The sequence below is a fragment of the Peromyscus leucopus genome, chromosome X, assembly GCF_004664715.2.
Source record: "Peromyscus leucopus breed LL Stock chromosome X, UCI_PerLeu_2.1, whole genome shotgun sequence".
Classification (NCBI taxonomy): domain Eukaryota; kingdom Metazoa; phylum Chordata; class Mammalia; order Rodentia; family Cricetidae; genus Peromyscus; species Peromyscus leucopus.
Genome location: NC_051083.1, coordinates 65798417 through 65817089, shown reverse-complemented (window position 1 = coordinate 65817089; position 18673 = coordinate 65798417). Strand labels below are relative to the sequence as shown.

At 41.1% G+C, this 18673-nt stretch overlaps 1 protein-coding gene across 9 annotated transcripts in view; it reads left to right on the top strand.

Moving 5' to 3' along the window:
• Window positions 1–18673, top strand: part of LOC114704902 (fibronectin type III domain containing protein 3C1-like) — a 65516-nt gene that overhangs the window by 9829 nt on the left and 37014 nt on the right. For 5 of the 9 annotated variants that reach the window (XM_037199108.1, XM_037199110.1, XM_037199111.1 and 2 more), the window contains 3 exons: window positions 2045–2161; window positions 2929–3045; window positions 3392–3467. In XM_037199108.1, coding sequence (XP_037055003.1) covers window positions 2084–2161; window positions 2929–3045; window positions 3392–3467 — 271 coding nt within the window. In that variant the 5' untranslated portion in view covers window positions 2045–2083. The remainder of the gene's footprint in view (window positions 1–2044; window positions 2162–2928; window positions 3046–3391; window positions 3468–18673) is intronic. The other 4 variants (XM_028886410.2, XM_037199113.1, XM_037199106.1 and 1 more) reach the window with 1 other exon arrangement.

Below are 18673 nucleotides of genomic sequence, written 5' to 3'. Positions count from 1 at the left end.
TGGTTATATAGTCATAGTGTCTTAAATTTTTATTAACATTATTTTATTTTATGTGTGTGAATATTTTGCCTATATGTATGTACACTACGTGCTGGCTTAGTGCCCATGGAGGCCAGAAGAGGGCATCAGATCACTTGGATCTGGAGTTACAGAAGGTTGGAGCTGCCATATGGGTGTTGTGAATTGAACCAAGGTCCTCTAGAATAACAGCCAGAGCTCTTAACCTCTGAGCTATCTCTCCAGCCCCAAAATAGTCATACTGTCTTTAAGAAATTGAAGATCTAAACACGGGTTTAACAATTTTTAAGTTATGAAGTTAATGATCAAGTTATAAGGAAAAAGCACAGGTCACTACTGTAAAAGGGAATTGGACTCCTTACATAATAGAGAGAACTTAGTCTAAAAGACTTAAAGCTTTAAAAGTTCAAATAGGGAACTGAATCCCATATAATGTTTGTTATGGGAAAAGAATCTTCAGATGTTTCTATTTTAGAGAATCTGATACTAATTATAATTTCAGAACAAGTTAAAGTCCTTTGTCAATTTGTACTGAAGAGTAGTTCTCTCCCTTAGTCTGTCCACTGTGAATCTGTTGGCATATGGATGGCATCCACAAACCAACAGATTCTAGTAGTGGTGACATAATAAATGATAACAATTTAAGATGACTTACGCACAAATGATTGGAAGTTCTGATGAAATTTAGTACATTAGGGAGTGAAAAAAGAGAAGGAGAGAAAGGCAGAGAGGAGGGGGAGAAAAGAAATTAAGAAGGGGGAGAGAGGAAAGAGGGGAAGAAAGGAAAGAGAGGGAGGAAGGGAGGGAAGAGAAAGGAAAGAAGGAGAGAGGAGAGGAGGAGAGAAAGGAGGGGAAGAGAGAGAGGAGTGAGAGAGAGGAGAGGTGGAGAGAGAGAGAGAGAGAGAGAGAGAGAGAGAGAGAGAGAGAGAGAGAGATTCTGCTTTTAAATATTTTAAGTTGATCAATCCAGCCATCAGAATAGCCTACAAAGCAATGACTTTTGCCCTAAATTAAGTCACTACCTTGATTACAAAAGAGATATTTAGAATAATGTAAGTTGCTTGGCACTCTTGAGATGTTTTAAAGCTCTTAAAGGGGTGACTGACTATTCACTATCCCTCAAACATTAAAAAAAAAAAGTGTGTTTTTACCTTTAAGATACAATGATACAATCCAGATTTCTTCATGACTCCAAAACAGTTATCTTTTCAAAATACTTATCTTTAATTTGTGGGGAAACAATATTCACAAATAAGAAGTCTCCTAAGACCACTTTAAAAACTTGCAAAGGGAATGATGTCGCCAAATTATGTCGTACAAATGTCTTTTTACTAAAGGGCTATGTCACAAAACCTACATTTCACGACTTGCCTCACTCCAGAGAGGTTCCCTCTTAACTTAAGCATCTTCCCTCTATATCTTGAAAGTGATCACATTTTCCTTTCTGGTTTTCATTTAAGTGTTTATTTTGTTGCTTGGTGTCATCTATAGATGAAGTATTTCAATCAGGAAAGAAATATAAGTTTAAATGTTTGGTTTTAAAGTTTTACATTAGGTTTGAGCTCTTTGGTTTAGTGTCCAAGACAGCTAAGGCAAATTTCTGTATTTCTAACATAATTAATTAGTTCTTACAGCTACCTTTACAATATAAAATATTATTTATAATTAATGTCATAAATTGGAAATCAGTTGTTTGAACTGGATGGAAGTGAATCAAATAGCCAATTACTTGTTTAACTAAACCCTTATTCACGGTGTTTAACGAGCTACCTTTGTTTGTCTTCACATGAATGAAGAGAAAACAATCAAGCAGAAACTGCCAACTCCACACTTGGCTCTGTCATTTATGAAGATCAATGATTACTTTAAATGATGTCTTAACGTAATTCCGCTTAAGTCAAACATTCCTAGAGAAAAAAATTAAGATGGATTTTCTCAGAAGTATCTTGTCATGTTTGTCATTTAAAAACATGATTCTGATTATATTTAATTAATCTGTAAGTTTCTGTTTATTTGTTTGTTTTAGAAGTATCAATTAATGTGAAAGTCAATCCTTTTAGACTCAATGGAACATCAGCTTGCACCTCTTCTTTCTGAAATACCTCCGACAGTGCCAATTATCAATGGAGATCCCATATACCCTGTAAGAGAAGTTTTGTTTCTTTTTATCTGTACTATAACTGGTTGAAATGTTATGAAATCTGGCATTGGTTTTTATTTAGACTATTTGTCACTTTTATGGTCACTTACTTGGGAAATTTTGTTTGTTTTATTGTTATTTTGTTTTTTTTTTTTTTTTTTGTCTTTTCAGCACTGGTTATTTTCCTTGTAGGCCTTTTGAAAATTACTTAAGACATTCAACATTAGCTTATCTTACATAAAATTTCCTTCTGAATTAATTTAGCTGCTTCTTTATACTCTTTTGCACAACTTCAAAGGCCTAGTCCTGTATTGTTAAGTTTCTACTACCTACAGATTCATAGTGTGTATCTTTTGAAATTGTGAGTTTAATGAAGACTAATGTTCCTTCATGCTCATTCAGTTAGGAGATCAATTATCTAATATTTGAAAGTATTGTATTTGAATAGTAATGACTTCTATGAGTAAGACTGGTTTCTAGAAAGAAAAAGTGTACTTCAGATTTAGCATTTGCCCCTTTAATAGATTCAGTGGAAGGTCTAACATAATATATAATGTAAAAAGATGATGGACTTTTTGTCTCTTGAATTAAAAAAAAAGCAAAGATGGTATGTTAGCATAACAACGTGGACAGAAATGATTGAAATATATGCATGCTTGAAAATGTCAAAATAATGTTCATTTTTATTAGCAGTGTTTGATAATAAAAAGTTTTTTTTCTAAAAATGACAAAAGTAAAATGGTTTTGTAATCAAAATTACATTTTTTTAGATGGAGAGTTGCTTTCTGGACCCCAACGCCATGGCAGCATATTCTAATTATTCACAGACCACGACTCAGCCTAAAATATATAACAACTGGCCTTCTTGTCCCCAATACATGACTCAAGTATGTCTGAATTTTACCTTCAGATAAATTTTATTTTCTGGGATTTTGTTTATTTGTTTGTAAAGGTTTTGTTCTAAGGGTAGATGCAGAGGAGAATAATGCCTTTCCACCCCAATGCACCTCTTTACTATGACCTTATTAAGCTTTACTTGGGTGGGGGAATGACCTGTTCTTACTAAGGGGTATTGAATTTCTCCTAAATGCCCATTGACCCAATTGTACTCTTCTCCTTGAGGATTTTGAAATCCCCATAATTAGGGGGACTGAATATTATTCAAAAGGATAATAATGACTTTTTCCATAGGTTTACAAAAAAGTGTGTCATTAAATAATTATCTATTTCTAGATTGTATTCGTTCAAGTTAACCCTGGAGAGGTCCTTACCATAAAAGCCGATGATGGGTCCATTCAGCATGTTCAAGGTTTGTTAAAGTAGAATTAGATGTGTGTTGTCTTATAATCAGATCGAGTGAACCTAAATATTGTTATAAAATTACTAACAATTCAATAATATCATCTCTTACCGTTTATGAGTCAGAATACTCAACATATTCCTCATAGGAATTTAGCATCAACAGCACAAGAGCCAATTTTGCTGATCTTTCTAGAAATCTTCAAAACTCATTTTTAAAACATGAACACAATTGAATAATTTTATTCAAAGAAGTCCAGACACTGTAAATAGTGATTGTTACTTACCAGTTTACTTTTGACTTCAATATGGGAATTTAATCGCTTACCTTACAATATGATCTGTGCTAATGCTTTTAATTCAATAGCAAATCTTTGAAGCAGTTAGTGTACTACAGGTTAATACAGAGAATTATTTATGTCCATTGAGATGTTTGGCATATTTGTCAGATTGGAGAATATCAAAAGGCAATGAAAATATCTGCATATACTTTTAATGTTTGCATCAAAATATAAGGCCACAAAAAGGCAAGCTGACATATCAGGATATGTAGGCTACTTTTTATAGAATTCTATCTATAATATATTTGCAAAATTAAATAACATTTGAATTTTAGTGGCACATATTCTTATTAAAGTTAAATTCAGGTTTATTGACTTTATAAAGCTCAGTATAACTAAAGAACAAAATGAAACATAAATTTCATTTTTTTTAAATTCCAAAAATGTCCTTTCCTCTTAATGGCCTTTCCATCTTTTAAAAAGATGCAAATATATACATTTTTTTACTTCATGTATGTACATAATGTATTGTGATCATACCTCCATTGCCCTCTCTTGCTCCTCTCCAACTAATGCCCTTCCTTTTCCCATCTAGTCTCTCTTCTGTTTTCATGGTTGTAGCTGCTTGGTTTTGGTAACCAATTGAGTTTAATTAGGTTTATTGCATGAGCATGGACAAAGGGTTTGCTATAGGAGTGTGGGCATCTTAGGAATGGCTACACCACTGAAGAAAATATCTGCCCCTTCCAACCACCATTAACTGCCAATAATTCCTCAAGGAGGGTGTGGGGCCTTGTGAACCTCTCCCCTCTAGGAACCGTTAACTGCCTATAAATCTTCAAAGACATATATACATTCTAATTTTAAAAAAAAAACATGTCGTTAAAAGGTAACATCTCGTGTTAACCACCAATCTGTACAATCTATAGCAACAAAACTAGATATATATTATACAAATGTGTATCATACATGTATGAGTGTTTGATCAGTTTTAGAGTGTTCTGCAGATGGAGCCTCCAGAGAGCTCATTCTTTCACATTTCCAACAAATATTTCTTTAATGCCTAGCACCATCATTGCACTAAATACCTAGTAATAATGTCCACACATAAAAAGTATTATATATAGTAATTTTATATAACTATTTTAATTATGCATACACATTTTATTATGTATAAAAACAGAAATGATCTCAGTTTTAAATAGTCAATGATAAAGTATATTGCTTTGTATTCATAAACTTAGTATTAGCTATTTTAAATTAAGATGACTTTCTGGTTTTGTGCTAATTGTTGGATATTCTAAGGTGATTTTGATCTAGTGCTGTGCCGGGAATGACAGTAAAAAGCCAGAGACCCAGCAGATGTACTTACCAGGCCAGAAGAGATACAGAAAAGATTGACTAAATTGGCAGAAATAGATAGGCAGTGAGCAGTTTGTGACAGAGAAAGTCACCTCCTGAAAGGGAATGGGATTCTCTTATACAGTTAGGGAAAGTTACTTAATCTTACCTCATGTGCCATTTGTGTGGGTCTGTAGTTGGATACATGAGCAAGCATCTCACTGCTTTGTTAGGTAGTAAATTGTATAGTGCCAGTTGTTGGGAGGTTGGCCATTTAGAATAAGGCATCATGGATTCTTAAGAGCTATAAGACTTTTAGCAGGGCGGTGGTGGTGTACACCTTTAATCCCACTACTTGGGAGGCAAAGGAAGGCGATTCTCTGAGTTCAAGGCCAGCCTGGGCTACAGAGCAGTTTACAGCCTGTGTGGAGAAAAAAAAGGAATTATTAGGCTTTAAAACAGGATGTAGTCATATGCCTTTGATTCCAGCACTTGGGAGGCAGAGATAGGAGGATCTCTGTGAGTTCAAGGCTAGCCTGGTCTACAGATAAAGTTCCAGGACACCCAGGGATAAATAGAAAGACATGTCTCAAAAAAAAAAAAAGAATTATTAGGCTTTAAATATTTGTATAAGGCTTCACAAGACACTGTGGTCAGGCTCCAAATAGTGAGGGGCTGATTGCTAAAATGTGAGGTTTTTGCTTTTGTTCTTAGCCTTTTTATCTCTAACTTTGCTTCCTGATAGAGCAGCAGGGTCAAGTGATTGACAAGGGGCAAAGATCATCTTCTGGAGCTTCTTCAGAGCTCAGACAGGTTAGAAGAGTGGACCTTATTGATGTTGCTGGTGTGTCATAGTGTTTTAAGACCACAGGTGATGCATAGAAGGTTTAAGAGACACGCTGGAGGGGAAGAAGGGAATGAGTATCTCAATAGGGTGAAGGCCTAACTGTAATATCAACTTGGAGATTGCCAAGTCGTTGACTGGGGAAAACAGGCACTGATGTCGGTGGTAATGTAATGGCCCTCCAACACTGCCATGGGAGCTTAATGGCCTTTAATATGGAAAATACCAACCACCATACCAGAAGGTTAAGTAAGAAAAGACAGAAAGACAGACAGTCAGACAGAGAGGAGTTATGTCAGTGAATGATCCCAGGAAAAGAAAGCCAGCCCCTGTGTCCTCCCTGTGAGCAATCCCTCAGAGGTTATCGCCCTTAAATCAGATGCCTGCTCTTTTAGTTTTATAACTCTATCTTGTACTATTCCTACTTGATTAGCATATACATGACATTTCTGTGCCAGGGTCAGGCAGGTACTTCTTGGACTACTGTAAGCAATACTACAGACGCAGATGAGGTCTTTGGAAAATTAAACTGGTCCTGAAGGGCCTTGGGGGCTGCTGAGATGTGGACTAGTCCCATAGGCTAATTTGGCCAAGTATGTTAAGCATTAGAAGCCCATGTGAGTATTCTTATTCTGGTACCTATGCCTGCCATAGTGATTCATCCCACTAAGAAAGGTATCAGTTAAAAGCCCTTCTAGGTCACGAGGTTCCAAAGGAGGGTACATGGAGGAGCTGGTTGAAAGGAGTAATTTGGATATCAAGAGCAGTGAAGGCACTGGTACAGGTATCAGATGAATTAGCCAGAAGACAAGAGAAATTAGTTCTACATGGGAAGAAAAGAAAGCCACTGAGGAATTAAGGCACAATGTGATGACTAGATAGAAAAGTAAGTGATTAGGACATTTTAAAAGGAGGAAGTTGAGGCATGAAAGAAAGGAGTAAAAATGGAGGACGTGAGTCAAGGTAAGTGATAACTTCAGTCCAAGAATAGTTTAAGGAATCTCCCTAAGGACCACAAGATGGCTCTGAAGGAAAAAGTTCTTGCCATGCAAACTGGAGAACCTGAGTTTAGTTCGCAGAACCCACCAACAAGGAGAGAACTGACTTCTGAAATTGTTCTCAGGCCTCCATCAAGGCATGCCTGCACTCACACATACACATTTCATTCACACACATAAAATACATACATACACACATGCTTGCATGCTTACTTACTACTTACTTACTTACTTACTTAACTTACTTACTTACTTAGAAATCTCTCTGAAGGAAAAAGTCTAGTATAAATTCCTTAAACTGAATTGGGTCTTGTAGAAAGAATATCAAGGGAATATGTGGAAAGAACTTGTAAAAAAAAAATTATATCATAAAGCTCAGAAAAGCAAGAGAAAGAGAACTAGCTATCATTGGGATCTAGAGGGCATTGAGGGTCTGTTTGTTTCACATAGGTCTTACTATAAGAGGAATCAGAGGTCTCTAAAAGGCTCATGGAAGCAGGCCTTTTGAGCTTCTGGGGGTGGAACAATGTTCACTCTGGACAGATGAAGCTTGTGAAATATGCCTTATTAGATTGACTGCTTTTGGAGACATGAGTAACACTTGATAAAATCTGGTCCAAACAACTTCAGGAGGTCTTTTAAAATGTGGCATGGTCTTTAATTTATGATAGGCTCAACCCGCTGGGTTAATGTGAGAAATGGTCATCAATTTATAAAAAGAGTACTAGAGACTAAGCAGTGTGAAAGCTGGTTTATTCATGGACTTGCAAATCTGAGCATCAGCCTAGAGTGGCAGGTTTACCGATTAAGCAAGAAAACAGTCTTTATAGCCCTAACACAAGCCTCTTCCTTCCTTTCCCCTTGGCGGAGTAATCAGGAAGGTGCAAACTTACACATCACCCATGTGTTACATTTCCCTCTGCTACTTAGCATTCGTCTTTTTCTCAACAAAAAACCGTGTGGATTCATCTCAACATTTTACATCTTGTTTATTTTAAAACTTATCAGATGCATGACCTTGTTATGCTTGTGGCTTGATGGTTAGTAAGTTTCTGTTTTAAACTTCTAGTTTGGGTGTCTGGGGTAAGCGTAGCAAAGTGCAGATTAGGGAACGCAAATGCCTAGACTAACAGACTCTAGCAGGGTCCAGTGTTTTCTGTTTATCTGTATTTCAACCAATACTGGCTCAAGGCAGTTTAGAAAATTTTGTTTTGACCTTCTCTTTCTTACTTTTTATAAGACAGTATGAGGGGATAATACCAAAAAGATTAGGAAAGGCTTGAGCTGTACTTACCTTGGCCAGCCCAGCTCCAGTGGTATAGGTAATGTGACTTAACATGCACCAGGTCTGCCTCAAGGGACCCCTTTGAAGGGGCTGAGATAGTGATACCGTCTGGGGATTCTACTTATTAAAAAATTGAAAAGTGGCAAAGAAGTGTTACCAAAAATCTTGGGAAGTCTCAGGAGAGCCATCACATAATACTAAGGAAATGGGGGCCTCTTGGGATTCTTAGTCTCATTAACAATAATATAAGAACACACAACCGGAAGCTCAAGGGCAGTTTATTAGAGGTTAAAAGGATTTTTTTTCTGTGCAATGTATTTTGATCACATTTTTTTTCCTCCCCCAACTTCTCCCAGATACTCTCCACCTCCCCGCCCACTCTGAGTCCTATTGGAAACGAAAACTGGGCCTTTATCAGATTGTAGAGACTGGGAGAACCCAAAGCAAAGAATGATGTGCTCTATAAGGACAGCGGCTACCATTAAGGCTGTGTCTGTTTCAGTGGAAAGTGTTTCTAGCCATCTGGTGAAAAGACACAACTAACTAGTAGATATTTGAATCTCTTGCATGGGGACATGCAAGCAAAATATATTCACTAATCCCCACCCCAGGCATAGTTCTTCTATGCTGGACAGTGTATAAAAGGGGAGGAGTCAGGAACCTTCAGTATTGGCCTGACAACAAGAAAGACAAGCTTTAGAAACAGATATCAAGGTGTTGCAATGCCTGTGAACAGAGCCTCAATTGGAAAATATATATATAAATTCTCAAAGATCTTTCATCAGAGGGATCCAGCAAGTAAAAGTTTAGGGGTGGGCTTGGAACTCTGTCTAGGGTGTTTGTAAAGCCCCGACCTAAAGTCTCTTGGATCTCCTGGGGGTATGCTGTTGGATGTGAGAGAATGGGATTGGGAACTAAAGCAACCTGGAGTGGAAGCCGTGCTGCCTGTTAAGCCTGATCTTCTGCTCAGTAGTTTCCCTAAGAAATGTCAGGATGTTCTTTTTTTAGACAGGGTCTCACTATGTAGATAATGGTCTTTTTGATGGGCCTTGCCATGTATAAAGGTCATCTGGGTTGTGTAGTTGAAAGATTTCCTGTGTCCCACCCAGCCTGTGATTGGGACAAAACTTTCTCACCCGTGACCCATAGCCACTTATAAAATAATCACTCAGAAGCTTATATTAATTATGAACTGGATGGCCTAAGGCTCAAGCTTCTTGCTAGCTAGCTCTTATAACTTAACCCATTTCTATTAAACTATAAGTTGCTACATTGCCTTGGCATTACCAGTCTGCTGGTGTTTTGCTGCTCCTTGGGTAGTGGCTGGCGTCTCACTTACTCCGCCCTTCTCTCTGTCTCTCTGCTTGGATTTCCCAACTGACTGCCATAGGCCAAAACAGCTTGCCATAGGCCAAAACAGCTTTATTTACTAACCAATGGGAACAGCGCATATTCTCAACAGTACAGAAAGACATCTGTCAGCAAGGTTGGAAGCCAGATGGCTTCAAGTAGGACCAAAGTCTTAGGGGCATGTTTAATGTGGGTATTCTGAGCAGTGAGGAGGCCCCTTTCTCTTCACATCCTTCGTGAGTGTTGATCACATGGAAAGCATAGGCAAAATCTGTGTAAAACTTATCTCCTCTCTGCTCCCAGCTGGAGAGCCCTAGTGAAGGCCATTAGTTCTGGAATTACCTGGAAGAGGCTCAGATTCTGTGACTTCTGTGAGACTCACTACTACATACCCTGAAAGCCTTTTGTCCTAACTCCGTAAAACTGCTGCTGTACTTGAACCAAGTATCTTCCAGATGAGAAAGAGAGGAGTCCTGTAGATCCAGTCTAGCACAGTAGAGAAAGTCAGTTATTTCCACACAGGTTTGCTGGAGAAGGTTATCAGGCTTGCGATTAATGGCTATTTTTGGGGGGAGTAATGAATTAGAATATTTTGCCACTGTTTTTACAGTAAGCTCTGCAGTTTATAATAGAACAATCTGGTGCTTGCTGGTTCTGTCTGATCCCCAGTGGAAAACTCTTGAGTTGAGATTTTCAAGGATCTAGTTTGGCCTGTGAATCATCATGCTCTGGCACAGGGTTAATTGAGAGGTCTTCCAAACTAAGAGAGCCATTGGTGCCAATGCTCTTAGGTAAAGGCAGTAGCTCTATGCCACCAGGCTTGGAAAGATGAGCAGTTGGGCACCGAGAGGCCCCAAAGCCTTTGTTGAAATTCCCACTGCTACTCCATTTTGTTCGTGCATATGCAAAGAAAAGATGTTTTAGTAAGAACTGTCAGAGCTAATGCTGGGTAGGAGGTAAGTGTCTGCTTTAGGAGGTCTAGGGTTCATGTCATTTCAGGGATCCAATCTAATGGCTCTTCCTCCGGTTCCCTCAAGTCTTCATAGAGAGGTTTAGCTATCAGGTCAAACTGAGAAATCCAGATTCTATAAAATCCTACCATTCTTAAGAAGATCCTTAGCTGTTCTGTGGCTGGAGTGCCCATAGTTAAAACAAGATGGTTTCGGGAACTAGAAAGACTGCTTGTGCTGTTAGTGTAAGGCCCAATAAGTTAACCTTTTTTTTGGGAGGTCTGGGCCTTTCAAAGAGAAGCCTTCTAGCCATTTGAAGACGGTTTTTGAAGAGTTAGGACAGTGTTTGGATCTGAACTGGAGTTATCTGAGTTACAGATTAATACCCGCATTCTAAAGGAGATTACTCCTTGGGAGAAAATTCAAAGAGGAAAGGTCTCTGTAGAGACCTGAAAGATAGGGCTATCCCAAAAGTCCTGAGGTAAGACTGCTGAGGAAGTTGGGTGGAGGGATCCTCTCATTCTAATGTAAACAGGAGCTGAGAGTTTGGGTAGATAGCAGTACAAAGGAAGGCATCCTTAAAGTCTAACACTTTGAACCAGAAGATAGTAGAGGGTGTCTGTTCTATGGGAATGTAAGGATTTGAAACCATGGCATGGATCAGAATGTAAACAGGAGCTGAGTTTGGGTAGATAGCAGTACAAAGAAAGGCATCTTTAAAGTCTAACACTGGGAACCAGAAGATAGTAGAGGGTGTCTGTTCTGTGGGAATGTAAGGATTTGAAACCATGGCATGGATCAGAACCACAGCCTCATTTATAGTCCTCAAATGTTGGGCTGTTCTATAGCACCCGTTTGACTTCTCTACTGCCCAGACGGGGGTATAGCATGAACAAGGGTAGTAAGTAGCCCAGTAGCCTAGAATTTATCAATGAGAGGCTATAATTCTTTTCCTACTTGGGACTTTAAAGATATTGGAGCATTCCAGAAAAGCTGTTAGGATTCTTAAGGACAACTGTGATAGGAGTGGCTGTTAAGGGAGTATTCAAGAATGCAGACTTTGGGTGGAACTTTTTGTATGATGTCAGCATCTACTTTGGAGAATATATGGAGGACCTTTGAGGCCCCAAACAGCAACCAGGACAGGAGACACAGTGTTAAGAAAGCCATAGAGCCTCTGGAGACTTAAGTGGATCTGAAGTTTAAACATTATGTCCCTGCCTAGGAAGGGGAGGGAGTAGCTAGGTAGGATGAGGGAAAAAAACGAGTGAAAAGTTGTTTGCCTATCATACAAGTTTAAAGGGTTATAAAGCAGGCTTGCCGTTAACACCAGTGAGGAGAATCTGAGCCCCAAATGTCAAGCCTGAGAAGGTAATCAAGACACAAAATTTCAGCCAGGCAATGGTGGCTCTCACACCATTAGTCTCAGAACTTGGGAGGCAGAGGCACGAGGATTTCTGTGAGTTTGAGTCCAGCCTGGTCTACAAAGTGAGTTCCAGGACAACCAGGACTATGTAGAGAGACCCTGTCTCAAAAAGCCAAAAGACACAAAATTTCACATTATTGATAATAAATTATTTTCTTCTCTGCCAGTTCTGCAGCTTCTAAAGGCTCATCCATAAAGGTGGAGAATACAAAATTCTCTACATCCTTAGGGTCTATCTTAGTCTATTACTGTGAAGAGACATCATGACCAAGGCAACTTATAAAAGAAATTTAATTTAACTTGAGGCTTGCTTACAGTTTCAAAGAGTGAGTCCTTGACCATCATGGTGGGGAGCATGGCAGTAAGTAGGCAGGCATAACAGTGGAGCAGTAACCAGGAACTTACATCCCCAAAAACTGCAGGCAGAGAGAGACTGAGCTTGATTTGAGCTTTTGAAACCTCAAAGCCCACACCAGCAACACACCTCCTCCAACAATGCCACACCTACTCCAGGACCACACCTCCTAATCATTCCTGATAGTCCACCAACTGGGAACCAGACATTCAAATATATAAGCCTATGGGGACATTCTCATTCAAACCACCACAGGGCCTCACCAGTCCTTAAGGAGAGAGCTCCCTCTTTCCTTACCGATCTCCTCATAGTCCAGGAAAAAAAGTGTGAGAAGAAAAGATAAACAAGCAGCAAACGCACAGTGGTAGGGAGAGGTCAGTGTCTACATAAACCTGAGAAGGGCTCTCATTAGAGGAAGGAAGAGAGCAAGCTTTGCTTACAGGTTAGAATTTCTATCAAAGCTGAAGAGGGGAGTGAGGTCAGGTTGTACCAGGTAGTAGTCATGCTTGAACTAGCATTGCAGGAATAATATTAATGGTATTGATTTGAGGAAGTTGAAACTGCTGGTCACAGAAAGGCTGTTCAAGATGGATGCAATCACAGGAAGAAGGGGCATTCAAGCTGGAATAAGGTTTATAGTGAGGAAGGGGCTGGATCTCTTTCTTAATTCAGGCTGTATGGCCACAAAGGAAGATTGGGTGGTATTACTTTTGCTCTGCTTCCTGCAGAAGGCCATCAGTCAGGCCTGAAGGAGAATACCTTTGACTTGCTCCTGAGAGGTTGCTCAAGATATTGTGACTCCCAAGGTTGCTAGGGAGAGGATCATCTGCACAGTCAGGTGTGTCCTGACAGAGGTCAAGATCCAGATTGGGGTATGTACATCAGAAAAGAAGAGTGAGATTGTGGGGTTACAGGAATGTCCAATCCTTCAAGAGGCACACGCAAGCCTGGGAGCCACAAATGCAGAAGAGGTCCATAGTGTATGCCAGGCAGGGGAAAGGTCAAAGCAGAATATCCGGGAGAGCTTCCCTGGGTGTTCGCAGTTTGGCGTTAGAGTGTGCCAGAGAGAGATGGAGAGTCCAAAGGCTAGGGCTGTGACAGGCTGCATAGGGGTCGCGTGACAGTCTGAAGGGGACTCCTCCAAGGTTAAGTTGAAGGTACTGAATTTTAGAATATTAGGATTTCCGAGAAATTGTAGGTAAAAATCAAATATCAGGTGGAGATGGAGTTGGAGAGGGACAGAGGGGGACGAGGGGTGGCAAAAGTAGGACATGGAGAAGAGAAGTCAGGATGGTGACCTCTTTCCTGGAAGCCAAGTCTTTGGTCTCTGGTTGCCTAAAGGTGGACAATTCAATTAGTCTAAGGAGTACAGCAGACTGAAGAGAAGGGGTGTGTTGGTGTGGTAGAGGGGAGCGAAGGCTGTGGAGAAAAGAAATGCAAGGCCAGGCGAAGGGCTTTCTGACAGATGTCATATAGAGCACAGAGTGTGTGGATCATTAAATCACCCAAATATCTCACGGAAGGGAGTAGAGAAGGCCAGTGAGTGAAGGGGCTTGCTCTCTAGTGGCAAGATTGCTCTCCTGATATCAGCCTTGTGCTGTCCTGTGCCTATACATTCACAGCATGTAGAGCACAGAGGCCCACTTTTCAGTTTGCAGAGAGAGGAGAGACCACCAAGGGTGACTTGGCAGGCCAGGCAAAGGGCCTTTGGTATGGCCTCCTGAAGAGATGTTGAGGGGGTTGTAGGCAGGTTAAAAAAAAATCTCTGGAAAGTAATTATAGTAGCCTGACTGCAGAAGTCTTTGCCTCAACTCCAGCCATCCCATGCACATAATAATCGGTTTCAGGGGTTTTCTACTGGGCGTGGTGCAGTTCCCCTGTTGAGGAAAGCCAAACAGATATGGGGCAGGAAAGCCTGATCTGCTACCAGGAAAGGTGAACATAGTCCCAGCATGAGGAGAACAGGGAGGAGTTAGGGGATTTCATGGGATTGGTGGGTAGTAAGACAGTCTGGTTGAAGTAAGGACCCCTGTCTGAGGAGGAGAGGCTAGTAAGAGGATGGACAGATTAGAGAAGTGGATCAGAGAGGATGCCATCAACCCTCCTTGTCCTCTGGGATGCAGCTGAGGCATACCAAGCTGGTTCTTTTGGTCAGGTACCAGTAGCGCTCCTGAAATTCAAGCTCTGGTTGAATTTCTGCCTGTGTGATGGAGTGAGGTGGGGGAGAGGAGAAAAGTTATGTGTGCAAAAGAAAGAGATAGTGAGGAATATCCTGGCCCTAGACTGCTAGGACAACCCAGAGATGGGCCATTCAGTTCCCCAGGGTGACAGAGCCTTTGTCTGTCTTATGGCCTTTGCAGGGGATGATAGCATCCCTTTGAGGCAATATGGATGCTTTGAGGAGGAGGGGGAAAGCCTCTCATTGATGACAGTGGTGGCCTTTGGTATAAGGAAACACGATTCTCTCCAAATCTAGGAGATGGGTTGAATGATGCTGTAGGTACATACAGAGTCAGGGTAGATGATGGCTGCAGCATTCCAGGCTGAGGCTAGGACTCTGGTGAGTACAGTGAGCTCTGCCTGCTGAGGAGTGTTCTAAGGAAGGAGGAAGCTTGCCTCCTCTACTCACTGAGAATGGAAGCAGTTGAGAGTCTCATGATACCTCTCAACAATGGGAACCCAACAAGGGGGGGCCCTTGAGGGTGCTACCCTCAATCTACTTATCCAGGGTCCCAGGAATGGGAGTGGTATTGAGCTGGTGAAAAACCTTAAGGGTCTCATCTACTGTAGTTGTGAGGTACGTGTGGGTCACAGAGAGGGTGTTGTTTGTATCTGAGAGCAGAGTGTCATGGATACTGGAGGGCAGGACTGTCCAGAGGCTGCAGGGTAAAGCAAGCTGATGTGATCAGACTCGAGGCAAAGCAGGAACTAGAAGAGAAGACAGGAAAAAACAGACTGATGAGTGATAGTTTGAAGGCTGTGGGGAACAGAACTTGCCTGAAGTTAGAGACAGAAGGCAGCAGCTGACATGTGTCATCAGTTTGTTTACAGAAATAGGCTACAGGTTGGAGCTAATTACAGCAGTTGGGCCAGAAGAACTCAGACCTGGTTGCACGTACTGAAGAGGTAAAGGTGGAAAGATTGGAATAAGTTGGTAGCCCAGGAGCAGGAGGTCCAGGAAGATTCAGCTTCAGAATTGTAGAGGCTTTATGTATTTCTACATTAGAAATCAAATGACCAGGAAGTCATCATTTGATGTAGTATAAAAGGGTTCTGAGATAATAGCAATGATGGGGACACAACTGGCAGTATCTTATGAGACCTAAAAAAAAAAGAAGATCCTTCTTAGTATTAGAGAAATGGGTTGGGCTAATGTCCTCCTTCCAAGAAGCAGAAATTGTGTGGCCTATGGGGGTGATTTTCACACCCAAATGGAGGATCTGGGATTAGATCAGCTGAGCCTCCTTCCTAGAGACTTGATACTGAAGGTTGACTAGGAAATTGAAGAGTATAGCTGGAGTTTTCTCTCCAGGTCCCACCAAGCCCCGGCAGTCTGACAGCCCACTTATAATAAACACACAGACGCTTATATTATTTAAACTGTTTGGCCTAATGGCTCAGGCTTCTAGCTATCTAGTTCTTGAATCTTAAATTAACCCATTTCTATAAATCTATACCTTGCCTCGTGGCTCGTGGCTTACCAGCATCTTCACATGCTGCTTGTCATGGCGGCGGCTGGCAGTGTCTCCCTTACTCAGCCTTCCACCTCCCAGAATTCTCCTCTCTCCTTGTCCCACCTATACTTCCTGCCTGGCCACTGGCCAATCAGTGTTTTATTTATACAGAACAATATCCACAGCACAGGAGGCTATTGATTTCTGGAGACAATTAATAGGAGAGGAAGTACAGGATCAGGCCTTCTATGTCTTGAAGAAGGGTGCTGGTGGGGAGGAAAGGGATTTTGGCAAACTTTGCCCAAAGTAGTGGACATTAAGAATCCTTGGGAGAGGACAGTCGAGATTGTTGGAAGAAATTTGAGTCAGTAGTCAGACAAAATGTCACAGGTGGAAGGCAATGGTGAAGAAAGAATCCTGGAAGTCCAAGACTGTGAATTGGTGACCAGGGGGATTTGAGAAAAGAGAGACTAAGTGTTCAGGACTACTAGGTGGATGGGTTCACAATTAGTAGGGTTTCCAGACTGTAAGGATAAGCTTACTTTGAAGGGAGTTCTCAGAAATGGTACTCACAAAAACAAGGAAATAAAAGATGATGGTGTTGATACCCATAGCCCCAAGGAGGAGAATGGGTATTGAGCTATCAAAGTATATTCAGAATGGTTATTGTGGGAGATGCGAGACAAATGGTGATATTGGGTAATACTGTACAACTTTATGTCTCATACAATGGTGTCACCCTAGGAGTCACAGTTAGGGTCAAGGAATGAATGAAGTTCATCAGCCGCAGCCTAGCATGGAGGATAATTTGACAGGCTCCAAGCTTGTGAAGTAAGTTCCTCCCTGGTAAGCAAAAGAGACTGAAGGGTAAGACAAGAAATGAGTGCATATGGATAAGGTCCTGGAAGGAGAAGATTAATAAGTATGATGGGTGGAATCTAGGGATCTAGACAATTAGAACAGAATTATTCGATTGCAACTGTATTTAAAAGAAAAGACATGGTCTTGACATATACCATCACAATCACCCTGTGTTCTGTGGACTCAGATGTTGTAGGGGCAAAGGACCCTGGGTACCTTCATTCCTCAGTTAACAGCATCAGCACAGAAGAAATGGGACTGCTTTCAAGACAAGATGATCATGAACCTTGTCACTCAATTCAGGCTCAGTAGGAAGACAGGACAGCCAAGTCTTCATGCTAGGGAGGGGTGGTGGTCCTAGAAATAAGAGTCTGAAAGAAGAGGACAGCTTTGAGATGTCATTGTGAGTTCACTCTGCTAGGAGAAATTAAAGTGTTCCTGTGAACCAAAACTTCTGGAAGAGGTTATTAAGAAAGGGAGGCAGAGATGCCACAGAATGATCAGGATGAAAGAGGCAACAAGAGGAAGCAGCCAGGACAATGAAGATGCCAACTATGAGTTGGGGTCCTGCAGAAAGGCAGTGGCTCTTTCCCTTAAATTTTGTGTTCCATCTCTATGACAGCTGACTTACCGATAAAGAAGTAGCACTTCTCGTTCAGAAGTGCACATACACCCCTGTGGGTAGCCTCCAGGATAGTGAGATCATGCATGGAAACAGCAGCTAGGGAACATACAGATCTGGTCTTAGATTGCCAGAAGCTAATATACATCTTTGAGACTCTAATATTTGTTTGAAAAGAAAGGTTAACTGGTGAAAGGTTACTCACAGGATGGTGGTCCCTATACCCACTTTCATCAAAGTCCCCAAGGTTGCCAGGAGGAGGATCTTCTTCACAGTCCAGTATGTCCTAACAGGGGTCAAGATATGGAATGGGATTTGTGTGTCAGGAAGGAAGAGTGAGACTGTGGGGCAGAGGAAGGTAAGAGTGCATACCCTTGTACAATTAACAGGAAGACACATGTATGCCTCGGAGCTACAAATCCCAAAGATTCCAGTGGTGTATGCCAGGCAGTGAAAGGTCAAAGCAGGATATCTGGAAGAGCTTCCCTGAGTGTCCACATTTGGTGTTAAGAGTTAGGTGCCAGAGAGAGATGGAGTGTCCAAAGGCTAGGGCTGTGACAGTCTGCAGAGTGGTGGCAGGGCAGTCTGGAGGGGACACCTCCAAGGTTAAGTTGAAAATATTTTTTAAGGCAGAATTTCAGAGAAATTATGCATATGAATTTAAAAACAGGTATAGATGTATTGGTGGGAGGAAATGATAGAAGAGGACTAGACAGTGGGAAATGTAAGACACAAGGAAAGGATCAGAAAGCAAATCTTCCCTGGCACTCAACAGATCTGGGTTTTAGTTTCTGACTGATTAATGGTGAGTGATTCAGTTGTTCTAAGGAGTTCTTCAGATTGAGCAAGGAGAGGTATGTTAATGTAGTGAGTTGAGACAACAGTGGGTTAGAGTAAGGTTTCAAAGATCAGGTTGTAAGCTTCCAACAACCAAGGAAATGGGAGATCGTAATCAGGAGTTGCATGGGGAGCCTTAGTATGTCAGGCAAAGGCCTTTTTATTACTGCCAATGAAGAGACACTGAGGAAGTTACACGCAGGTAAATCTCTGGAAACTAATTACGATGGGCCTATTTGCAGAAATCTTTGCCTCCATTCCAGTCATCCCATGTGTGTACTCAGATTCATCAATGTCCTGTCAGACAAGGTAGAGTTCTGCTTCTGAAGAGAGCTAGGCAGTGATAGGAGTCAGGAAAGACTTGGCTACATGAGGCAAGTGAAGGCAGACCT